Genomic DNA, 11,398 nt, shown 5'->3' with positions numbered 1-11,398 from the left:
TTCAGAAATGAGATAACGAGAATGCAGAGAAAGTATATTCCTGTTAGGGTGAAAGGAAAGGCTGGTAAGTATAGGGAATGCTGGATGACGAAAGAAATTGCGGGTTTGGTTAAGAAAAAGAAGAAGCATATGTCAGGATAGATTGAGTGAATCCTTACAAGAGTATAAAGACAGTAGGTGTATACTTAAGAGGGAAATCAGGAGGGCAAAAAGGGGACATGTGATAGCTTTGACAAATAGAATTAAGGAGAATCCAAAGGGTTTTTACAAATACATTAAGGACAAACGGGTAACTGGGCCCCTCAAAGATCAGCAAGGCAGCCTTTGTGTGGAGCCACAGAAAATGGGGGAGACACTAAATGAGTATTTTGCATCAGTATTTACTTGGAAGAGGATATGGAAGATATAGAATGTAGGGAAATAGATGGTGATACTTTGAAAAATGTCCATATTACAGAGGAGGAAGTGCTGGATGTCTTGAAACGCATAAAAGGTGGATAAATCCCCAGGACTTGATCAGGCGCACCCTAGAACTCTGTGGGAAGCTAATTCTAACATCGTGAATTGCAAATTCACATTGCTAAATAGATGGTGATACTTTGAAAAATGTCCATATTACAGAGGAGGAAGTGCTGGATGTCTTGAAACACATAAAAGGTGGATAAATCCCCAGGACTTGATCAGGCGTACCCTAGAACTCTGTGGGAAGCTAATTCTAACATCGTAAATTGCAAATTCACATTGCTAACTTGATACAACTAAGTTCGAAGCACAGTCTGAAATGAACAGATATAGTATTCACAGAAGTACATGCTGATCTAATGTACCAGTACCTTTCAGAGATCATGATGATAATGCCATAATTACAGCTGTTTGCATGAAAAACACTTAATTATCAAATGATATGCGAGATCCACTATGACTTGAATTATATCTGGATTAATGATTGTGAATGGAGTAATTTATATTTAATAGACATGAAACTTACCTATGAATGAAACAAAGGATTCTTTTTTTCAGATTAACTGCTAGTTCAAGATTAATTAAAAGGGAGTTAAAGTTTATTCAGAGTTCAAAGGCATCTCTTTGTATCCATAAACACAAACATTAGAACTGGAATTCTTCATAATCACAGCTGTATCACTTGAAATGCACGCTCAAGCTGATAATGCACTTTGCATATTTCTAGCAGCAGAACAAAATTCAGTCAAATAGGCACATTCCAATGCTAATTGAATGAGTGCAAATTTAGGACATCTTTAATATGGACTCTATCCACTCTAATTTAAGGTTTATTAATCTAAAAAAAATCAAAACTCATTTAAATAAGAACTGTTAATTATTCAAGATTAAAGTTTACATTACTATATTGTCCTTATCAATATTCACTTCTTTGTAATAAGGCTTGCTTACATTTCTTTTTAAACTTTTAAGGAAAATATTAATTGTTGAAATTAATTTGACATACATAGCCAGTCAGGAGTGGTGTTATTACCTGTAGACCCAAATGCTTACTCAGTAGGAGGTGCATGTGATGTGCACTAGATGAATGGGTGATATTGGATTAACAGGGGAATTTTAAATTCTGCCTGGGAAACTGGTCAGTGGACTGGAGCCCATTGCGGTCAGCCTGTCACAGGTCAGCAGTGCTGGGACAGCAAGACCATGTGTGCAAAGCCCACAGCATGTCGACACTACAGGTTATAGAAGGACTTCAGTGTTTATCTTTTAAACTTATTTCTTTATCTTCCTAATTTATACTATGAAGAACTGTAATGTAGAAAATGTTAGCTTTTCTCTTTATTTCTCTATTTCATACCTGATCTAGTACCTAAGATTTGTACCTAGATATTTTGTATCTAGGCTAGCCTTGTGTTTGGCAACACTACACATTTCACTGCAGTTCTGTATTTTGTATTTGAGTACACGTGGCAATAAACCCAATTCTAATTCTATTTCTAAAATTATTACTGCAGGCACCATGATATTGCAAGTTGGAGCACATAACGGGTCATATCCCTCCAAAACAGATACCAGTTAGTGAGCATTTTCAGTTAATATCAGTCCATATCAAGTTAAAGCCAAAGGCAAATTTTCTTTTTACAGACTGATCAATTATTTGGAAAGAAGAAAATTTGTCCAGATGCATCCTTTGCATATTCTTGCAGTGTACGTTTTATTGGTCAACTGAGACAACATCGCACAAATTGGTTAGAGGAAGAGCAAAACTAAGGGAGCAAGAAGACATGTACAAAAACGAAGGGAACCACAACCATTTCAAATGACAACTTACAGCAGCCACACAAAACTTTACCTGATTTGGCAAAGAAATTGATAAGTGCATCTGTCTCGCAGCTTTTGTACAGATCGGCATGTTGAGAACTGCAGGTCAGAGCCAGGTTGTGGATACGAAGGCGTCTGTGACCAGCTACATTGGTATACAGCAAAGCACACTAGAAAATATAAAACAAAAGCACATGATATGTATCACTGAGGTTTCCATTTTACAAACTATAATGTTAAAATCATTCATCACATTTTAATTCCTTTTCTGTATATGAAAAAGTATATTGTAGTAATGCAAGAAATGTTTAATACTTAAGAAAGGAAAAGAATAAAATTATGGAGTTTTGGCTCAGTAATATCTGAGAAAGAAGTGATCGAATAAATACTTGAGGGTAATATTTATGAGTGTGGAGTTTAATGTGCATACCATGCATTTTGGAAACTTAGAGGAATACAAACATTTCACCAATTAAAAATACTGAACAAGATTGCTAGCATCTGGCTGCATCTTCAATTCCTCCAATGTGAAGTTATATATCACGAGTGCAAATGTATATTGTCTTCTCTTTAGTAGCTATGTCTGCATCCCAAATTGCCTTTTTTTCTAACAGGGATAAAGTTTTCCACTGAAACTATATGGAACTTATTGTCTAATAGCAATCACATTCAGTAACATGACTGCCTAAATGTAGTCATTTACTGTCAAAATACTCCTCCTTCTGTAAGAATTCCATGTTATTCATGTTGTCATATTTCCTGCTAATGCTAACGTACAGTAACTTATTTGTTTATGTATTGTGCAAAGAATTATCAATCAATTCCATGTTGAGTTGGTCAAGAGGTCGTTAGGTAAACATGATATTTTCATTTATAAATCTGAAAGAAAAGCATAATAGAAACATATTCTAAATCTTGTGTTTTTGTTTATTAAGTGTTAATTTAGCGGTTTGTCCTGAACTCTTCAAGTCTTCTACAGTTCTATTGGTTCAAAGCTAATTTAGCATCTGAACACATTAACAAGATTATGTCAAAATGGTGGGTTCAGTTTATGCAAAAATTTTAGTACCATTAGATAAACCAATTGCATATTTTTGATATTGTGTAATACCACCCCTACAGCAGTGACCATAAGATATTCTTCAAAACTGCTGCAATCCATCTTGTGTAGGTTTACCCACTGTGCGGTTAAGGAGGTTCCAGAATTTTGACTCAATGACCATCTGGGAGCATCTAATTCCAAGCCAGGATGGTGTACAACCTGTGGGGAGTTGCAGATGTGGTGTTGCTATATATCTGCTGCCCTTGCTCTCCTCAGTGGTAGACCAAATGCAAAGTGTTGTCACAGGAGCAAGATGTTGTAATGCATTTTTAGATGGCACTCAATGCTGCCACTGTGCATTGTTAGCGTCGGGAGTTGATGTTTGTTTAAGGTGCTGGAGTGGGGTGCTGTTTAAGGAACTTGCTTTGACCCGATAGTGTTATGCTTCTTGAAAGTTGTTGGAGTTACACTGCATCAGGCAGGTGGAGTGTATCTGATCACAGTGCTGGCTTGTGTATTATTGATGGCGGACTGGCACTGGGGAGACAGGAAGTGATTTTATATGTTTGATTGTTAAAGGGGAAATTTTCTGCAGTTAGCATTATCCTTCAATAAGCATCATTATGGTACTGGCCACGAGTACTGAGACATGTACTGAGCGAGGGGTGCTCGAGGTATTTGCTTTCACCAATTCTTCTCTGTCTATACTGTGTCTAGGGCCTATATAATTATCAGCGGTGAAAGAAGAACCACAGTAGACTCTTTATAGAACAGACACTTGTTATTGTGAAAAAAAGGATTGTTGCATGATAGCTTTAATTATAATATTACTAATTAGGCTTAAATACTCAGATTCTTAGGAATAGTACAGAATACAGCTGTTCCTTTATCAAGGCCAGTGTAGAACTCTGGGGCAGCACGGTGGCACAGTGGTTAGCAGGGCCAAAACCCAGGGCTTCGGGTTTGATTCCAGCCTTGGGTGACTGTCTGCATGGAGTTTGCAAGTTCTCCCTGTGTCTGTGTGGGTTTCCTCCGGGCGCTCCGGTTTCTTCCCACAGTCCAAAGATGTGCAGGGTTAGGTGAACTGGCCATGCTACATTGCCCATAGTGTTTGGTGCATTAGTCAGAAGGAAATGGGTCTGGGTGGGTTGCTCTTCGGAGGGTCAGTGTGGACTTGTTGGGCCAAATGGCCTGTTTCCATACTGTTGGGAATCTAATCTAATCTAATCTAATCTAAACTTCTTGTCACCATCCAAAGACTGTGTGACATCATCAGATTGGGTGGAGCTAATGCAACATGAACAGTTTCAGAACCATTGCCTCAAACAACGTGGGCGTGTTCACTGCCATGACAGAATAATCAATATCAAAATCCTACCATCCATTGAGGGGAAGAAAGTTTGAAGGAAGGATTGACAAATAGAAAGATAGAGAAAAGAACCTGCATTTTACGTACTGTTTTTCTTGACCTCAAGATGTCCCAAGGGTCATCATTGTAAAACAATTATATTTGAATGCCAGTAAATGTGACAACCAGTTTATCTACAGTAAGGTACTGCATATGGCAGTGGGATAAGTGACCAATTAAAGTGTTTTTGATACAGTTGGTTGAGAATTAACAGTTGGCCAGGGGACAGAGTGCTCTGCTGCTCATTGCGACCTGCCATTCAATGTCACTGCCTGTCTTTTCCTGTACTATTCCTGTTCACAACTAACGTATCTGAATATGACTTACCTGAATTGACTGCTATTTGCTAACACAATCCCACCAATTTTAAGTCTGAGAACTTCTGTTATATTGTGTAAAGAGTTCATGTAATGAAGCGGTGTTGGCACAGTGTACCTGGATTAAGGCTCCATTCTCTTCACTGAGCTTATCATCATGTTTAAATTCTACTGTGATTGCCTTATCACAGTCAACAGCTGCCACTTCCACATCTGTTGTGTTGTTCATAAACATGGAACCCAAGAAGTCAGTTGCCCTGAAGCCTGGATAAATATAACATGTTTAAAATATAATGCACAGAATTCAAGGAATACAATAAGTGTACTAAGAAAGAGATGTACTTGTGACAGGTTTCCTCATTTGTAGAGGACAGAGATTCAACACATTGTAAAACATTGCATGGACATTTACTGTGGGGGATTATAAAACATGGCCAGTTTGAAAATAAAACCTTATAAAGACTTATTTCTGGCTAGCACCAACATTTCATGAAGTTTAAAAATGGGCAGATTTTCTGTTCTGGAAATGGTTTATTTTACAGATATCTGAGCACAGCAATTTTTTTCGTGGTGAAATCCATTAAACTTCAGAAAACTGTGTGAAGGTATTTTAAATCACTCTTGCTGTATAGTAAGCTATTATTTAAATTGAGGCTAATTAATGTAGTCAATCTTCTCTCGAGTGCAATGCTACAAAAGCTGGTAATACCAACATCATTAAAGTCCTCTTTTGCAACAAAAGGTCCACGTGGTGCACTTTGTTTTTTCAAATGCACTTTGTTTTTTTTTTAATTAGTCTGTTTTTTTTTAAATTGGAAGGGTTTTACATGCCACATTATGCTAAATACTTAGAATAATAGAAATGGCATCACAGAAAGAAAGCATGGTAGAAACCCGGTAGAAGCTCTTCATTTGGAACCAAGCACTTCACAAGCACATTAATATATTTCTCCAATCTTTTCCCTGTACTTCCATTTTTATTTTGTGTAATAGTAATTCAATCCCCTTTAGTTAAGAAAAAATATGCAACAACATTTTCTTTAAATGCTGCTTGCCACTGTCCAAGCCTTATAAAATGTTCCTGTGTTCTTAATGATATTCTTCTTTTAAAAATGCTCAGCAGTGCAATGAAATCCATTTGAAAGCCATTCAAATATCATCAGGCAGATGTGTTAAAGCAAGGGATAAGAGAGCATGAAATGTCCTGTGCTTGCTGCAGAATGGAGAAACAAAAGGATATTTTCACAATAATGATTATTTAACCCTAACCAAGAAATTTCTTTTGTGCACTATTTGGGGTTAATTGTGGATCACTACTGGCTTTTGGAACAAAAATACTGCCTTCTCATTAATCCTTTTAATTCTTAATTTTAGGAGCATGTGGATGCTGTGTCCTACAGCAGTCTGCCAAATGGAGCCTGGGCTCAATTAGACACTTGAACAACATTTCAGTGAATTGAGCTAAAAATGGAAGAAAATATAATTTCTGCAGGAGACAGCAAACTAAGGGACATTGCTGCAACATTCCTGTAAAATAGAGACCAACTTGAGTGGGAACTCTCATCATATGACAATGTAGAACAAGTTCTAATTGACAAATGTTAGGAAGAAGGGACATTCTGTGCAGAACATTATATGCACTGCCTCCTTTGATGCTACTCCTCTCTAAGTTTGGTTTCATCTACAAAACTGGCCACTTCATACAGCATTTTTGAATCAAGGAAATTTATCTTAAGTGGAAACAGTTGTTTTCCCATAAGCAAGCCCCACAACATCTGAAACTACAACTTCTTCCCATGTTGACATAATTCAGCAGAACTTGGAACACAGTAGAACATTCTGTTACTGGACATTGGTCAGACAAGCAGTCTGATAATTCAAACAGTGGAAACATTGAGAAATGTTGTGGTGAAGTAAAGTTTTTGTCAGCATATGTGAGAGAAATGGCAATTTCAGATAATGTAGCCAAGGGGAAGCATGTAATTCAGAGAAAGTAGGAGTCTAGGATAAATTCCTGGGGATAACCCAGGTAACTGAGTGGGAGTAAGTAGAGAAGCCATTGCAGGTGACTCTCTAGCTAAAACCTGATAAATAAGAAGGGAATGAGGTGACTGCAGCATCACCCAACCATTACCACAGTTACAAAAAATTAGAAAGAATGAGAAAGGACAAATTCACATGGAGTAATATTTGTCAATTTGATAAGGGTCGCTTCAGGATTTGTGACCAGAGCAGAAACCTGACTGGAAGGACTGAGAAGTGGTATTCTGGGAAAGATGAGCATATATTTCGGAAGTGAGTGTATACATAAAATAAAGTAGGACATTTATGACTATTTGGAAAAACATAGTTTGATTAAAGATAGTCAGCATGGTTTTGTGATGGGCAGGTCATGCCTCACAAGCCTTATTAAGTTCTTTCAGGATGTGACAAAATAAGTTGACAAAGGTCAAGCAGTGGATGTGGTGCTGCACATGGATTTCAGTAAGTCTTTTGTTAAGGTTCCCCACGGTATGCTCGTTCAGGATATTTGGAGATATGGGATACAGGGAAATTTGGCTGCCTGGATAGAGAATTGGCTGACCGAAAGAGGACAGCAAGTGTTAGTGCATGGAAAGTATTCTGCCTGGAGGTCGGTGACCAGTGGTGTCCTGCAGGGATCTGTTCTTGAGCCTCTGCTCTTTGTAGTTTTCATAAATGAATTGGATGAAGAAGTGGAAGGGTGCATTAGTAAGTTTGCTGTTGACACAGAGGGCAGTTGCAGGCTACAACAAAACACTGTCAAGAGTGTGGTACTGGAAAAGCGCAGCAGGTCAGGCAGTATCTGAGGAACAGGAGAATCGACGTTTCAGGCATAAGCCCATCATCAGGAATGAGGCTTGTGGGCTGGGGGGTTGAGAGATAAATGGGAAGAGGGTGGGGCTGCGGGGAAGGTAGCTGAGAATGCAATAGGTAGATGAAAGTGGGGCAGAACGCAATAAGTCGGAGAGGAGGTTGGAGTAGATAGATAGGAAAGAGGGTGGTGCTGAGTTGGAAACTTGGGATTGGGACAAGGTTGGGGGAGGGGAAATGAGGAAACTGGCAAAATCCACATTAATCCCGCGCGGTGGCAGAGTCCCAAGCCAGAAGATGAGGCATTCTTTCTTCAGGCATCGGTTGGTTAGAGTTTAGTGATGGAGAAGGCCTAGGACCTGCACGTCCTCACCCTTAACAACTGGAGTGGGAGGGGAAGTTGAAGTGTTCAGCCACTGGGCGGTGAGGTTGGTTGGTGGGGGTGTACTAGAGATGTTCTCTGAAACGATCTACAAGTTGCCGTCCTGTCTCCCCAGTGTAGAGGAGACCACATCGGTTGCAACGGATACAGTAGATGATATTTGTGGAGGTACAGGTGAACTTCTGTCGGATTTGGTAGGATCCTTTGGGGCCTTGGTGATGAGGGAGGTGTTGGCGCAGGTTTTTCACTTCCTGTGGTGGCCGGGAAAGTGCCGGGAGGAGGGGGAGGGCTGATGGAGGGCATGGATCGGACAAGGGAGTCATGGAGGGAATGGTCTCTCTGAAATGCTGATAGGGGTGAGGAGGGAAATATATCCCTAGTGATGGGATCTGTTTGCAGGTGATGCAACTGATGGAGGATGATGCAATGTATACAGAGGTTGGTGGGGTGGAAAGTGAGGACCAGAGGGGTTCTGTCCTTGTTGCATTGGCAGGGGTGGACTTCAAGAGCGAAGGTCCAGGAAATGGAGGAGTTGCACTGGACGGCATCGTTGACCACATGGGAGAGGAAATTATGGTCTTTGAAGAAGGAGACCATCTGGGATTTTCTGTGGTGGAACTGGTCACCTGGGAACAGATGGGGAAGGGGCGGAGGCAGAGGAATTGGGAAAAAAGGATGGCATTTTTATAGAAGGCAGAATGGGAGGAGGTATAGTGGGTTTGTAGTAGCTTTCTGTGGTTAGTCAGTCGCTAGAGGTAGGGAGGTCTAGGAAGGGGAGGGAGGTGTCCAAGATGGTTCAGGTGAATTTCATGTTGGGGTGAATGGTGTTAGTGACAGCAAGTTTTGAGAAGATGGTGTTAGTGAAGTTGATGAAATGTTCAGCCTTTGTGGCAGTACAAGGCAGCGCTGTTACAGTAATCGATATAGCAGAGGAAAAGGTGGGCGATAGTGCCAGTGTAGCTGCAGAAGATGGGCTGTTCCACACCCCCGACAAAGAGACAGGCATAGTTGGGGCCCATGTGGGTGCCCATGGCAACCCCTTTGGCTTGGAGAAAGTGAGAGGATTGGAAGGAGAAGTTGTTAAGGGTGAGGACCAGTTAAGCCAGGCGGATGAGGATGTCAGTGGAACAATACGGTTGGGACGGCAGAAGAGGAAGAAACGGAGAGCTTGGAGACCTTTGTTGTGGCAGAGAAATGCGTACAGGGACTGGACGTCCATGGCGAAGATAAGGCATAGGGGACCGGGGAAACAAAGGTCTTGGAGGAGGTGAAGGGCATGGGTGGTGTCCCGAACGTGAGGGGACAGGACTGTGTCAAGGTGTGCAGAGATGAGTTCAGTGAGGCAGGAGCAGGCTGAGACAATGGGTCGACTGGGAAGTCAGGTTTGTGAATCTTTGGTGGGAGTTAGAATCGGGTGGTGTGGGGTTCATGGATGGTGAGGTTGGAGGCTGTGGATGGGAGATCTCCAGGGGTGATGAGATTGTGGATGGTCTGGGATGTTTTGGTGATCAGAGGTGAATTCGTGATCAAAGGTGCAGTAAGAGGTGGTGTCTGTGAGTGGCGCCTGATTTCAACAGTGTATAGTTCAGTGCACCAAACTACCACAGCAGCCCCCCTTGTCTGCTGGTTTGATGGTGATGTTGGGCTTGGAGTGGAGGGAGTGAAGGGCTGCATCTTGCGAGGACATGAAGAAGGAGTGGGTGAGGGGGTTTGACAGGTTGAGATGTTCTATGTGTTATGCAGTTAGAAATGAAGAGGTCAAGCAGGGGTAACAAGCCTGCACAGGGTGTCCAGATGGATGGGGTGTGTTGGAGGCGCGACAAGGGGTCCTTGGTGCATGGGTGGGTGTCTTGATTGAAAACGTGAGCCTGGAGGCAGAGGCGGAGGGAAAAAATGTTCAATGTCGCAATGCAAGTCAAACTCATTAATCCTAGAGCATAGTGGGATGAAGGTGAGGCCTTTGCTGAGGACTGATCAGTCATCCTCAGTAAGGGGGAGGTCTGGGGGAATAGTAAAAACATGGCAGGGCTAGGAGCTGGGAGCTAGGACCTGGGGTGGGACTGGAGCTGGGCATGGGGGCAGAGACTGCCACTGGAATAGGCATGGTTATGGGATCAGGAGTGACATCACCAACGGAAGTGACGGTTACCACGGGGGCAGAAGTGGGGCCTAAGGTGGTGCCGATAGGGACGGAAGTGATGTAATGCGTGACGTCAGCGACATTTCTGGCTGAGTTCCGTAGTGCCGTCATTGGTGGCAGAAGTGAAGTTGGCAATGGAGTCATCAGTGTTTTGGTGAGTGACATCTCTTGGAGTGCAAGTGGCTGTGGCAGCAGCAATTGCAGGGGTAGAAGTGACGTGCAGAGTAGGTATCACATCGGTGCTGGTGGCACTGGATCCTGCGGTGGTCGTCTTCCTGGCAATCACGGAGGCAGCATGGTCGGCAGTGGCTGCGGGGGCCAAAGTGACATCATTCTCCGTGATGGTTATGCCTAGAGTGGCTGCATTGCTAATGGCATCTCAGCAGTTCCAGAGGCCAGGAGAAGGTTCCGGAATGGTTGAGGGTAAGTACCCAATATGGTGGACAAAAAGCCTTTGTTGAGCGCATGGATTCTTCTGAGGATGTAAAACAGCAGACGTCCTTTGCAGGTGTGGGAGAGTGTGGTCCTGAGCTGAGGCAGAGCTGACCGCAGGGAGAGGAGGTGTCCGCACATGGCTGCGAGAGTGGAGCGGAGTGTCTGCAAGGAGAACCATTTCTGAAGGTTTAGGCTTTGTAGTCTGTACTGGTTGTCCTGTTCAGGTCCTAATTGTGTTGGTCTGAATGTAGTCCGGAGTCCATGTGGGATCAGTCGGTTCTGTAGGCAGGCACTGAGGAAGGAGATTTGGCTGTGGTAGCGAGTCTGCTTCAGGACATGGCTGAAGAGCTTCAGGGCAGAGAAAATGACCTGGGGGATGCAGTGTGAGAGAGATCTATCTACCCGCTCTGCCCTCTTCTCTGACCTATCACCTTCTCCCCCACCTTCATCTACCAATTGCATTCTCAGCTCCCTTCCCCCTAGCCCCACCTCCCTCCCATTTATCTCTCAGCCACCCAGCCCACTAGCATCATTCCTGACGAAGGGCATATGCCCAAAA

General features: G+C 42.4%; 1 protein-coding gene across 2 annotated transcripts in view; it reads right to left on the bottom strand.

Moving 5' to 3' along the window:
- Positions 1-11,398, bottom strand: part of LOC122553171 (protein transport protein Sec24D-like) — a 202,602-nt gene that overhangs the window by 43,121 nt on the left and 148,083 nt on the right. For both annotated transcript variants that reach the window (XM_043696769.1, XM_043696761.1), the window contains exons 17-18: positions 5,169-5,314; positions 2,315-2,453 (exon numbers count right to left, since the gene is read on the bottom strand). In XM_043696769.1, coding sequence (XP_043552704.1) covers positions 2,315-2,453; positions 5,169-5,314 — 285 coding nt within the window. The remainder of the gene's footprint in view (positions 1-2,314; positions 2,454-5,168; positions 5,315-11,398) is intronic.

The sequence above is a fragment of the Chiloscyllium plagiosum genome, chromosome 1 (genome assembly GCF_004010195.1).
Source record: "Chiloscyllium plagiosum isolate BGI_BamShark_2017 chromosome 1, ASM401019v2, whole genome shotgun sequence".
Lineage (NCBI taxonomy): Eukaryota > Metazoa > Chordata > Chondrichthyes > Orectolobiformes > Hemiscylliidae > Chiloscyllium > Chiloscyllium plagiosum.
This window is presented reverse-complemented; position numbering and strand designations above follow the sequence as displayed.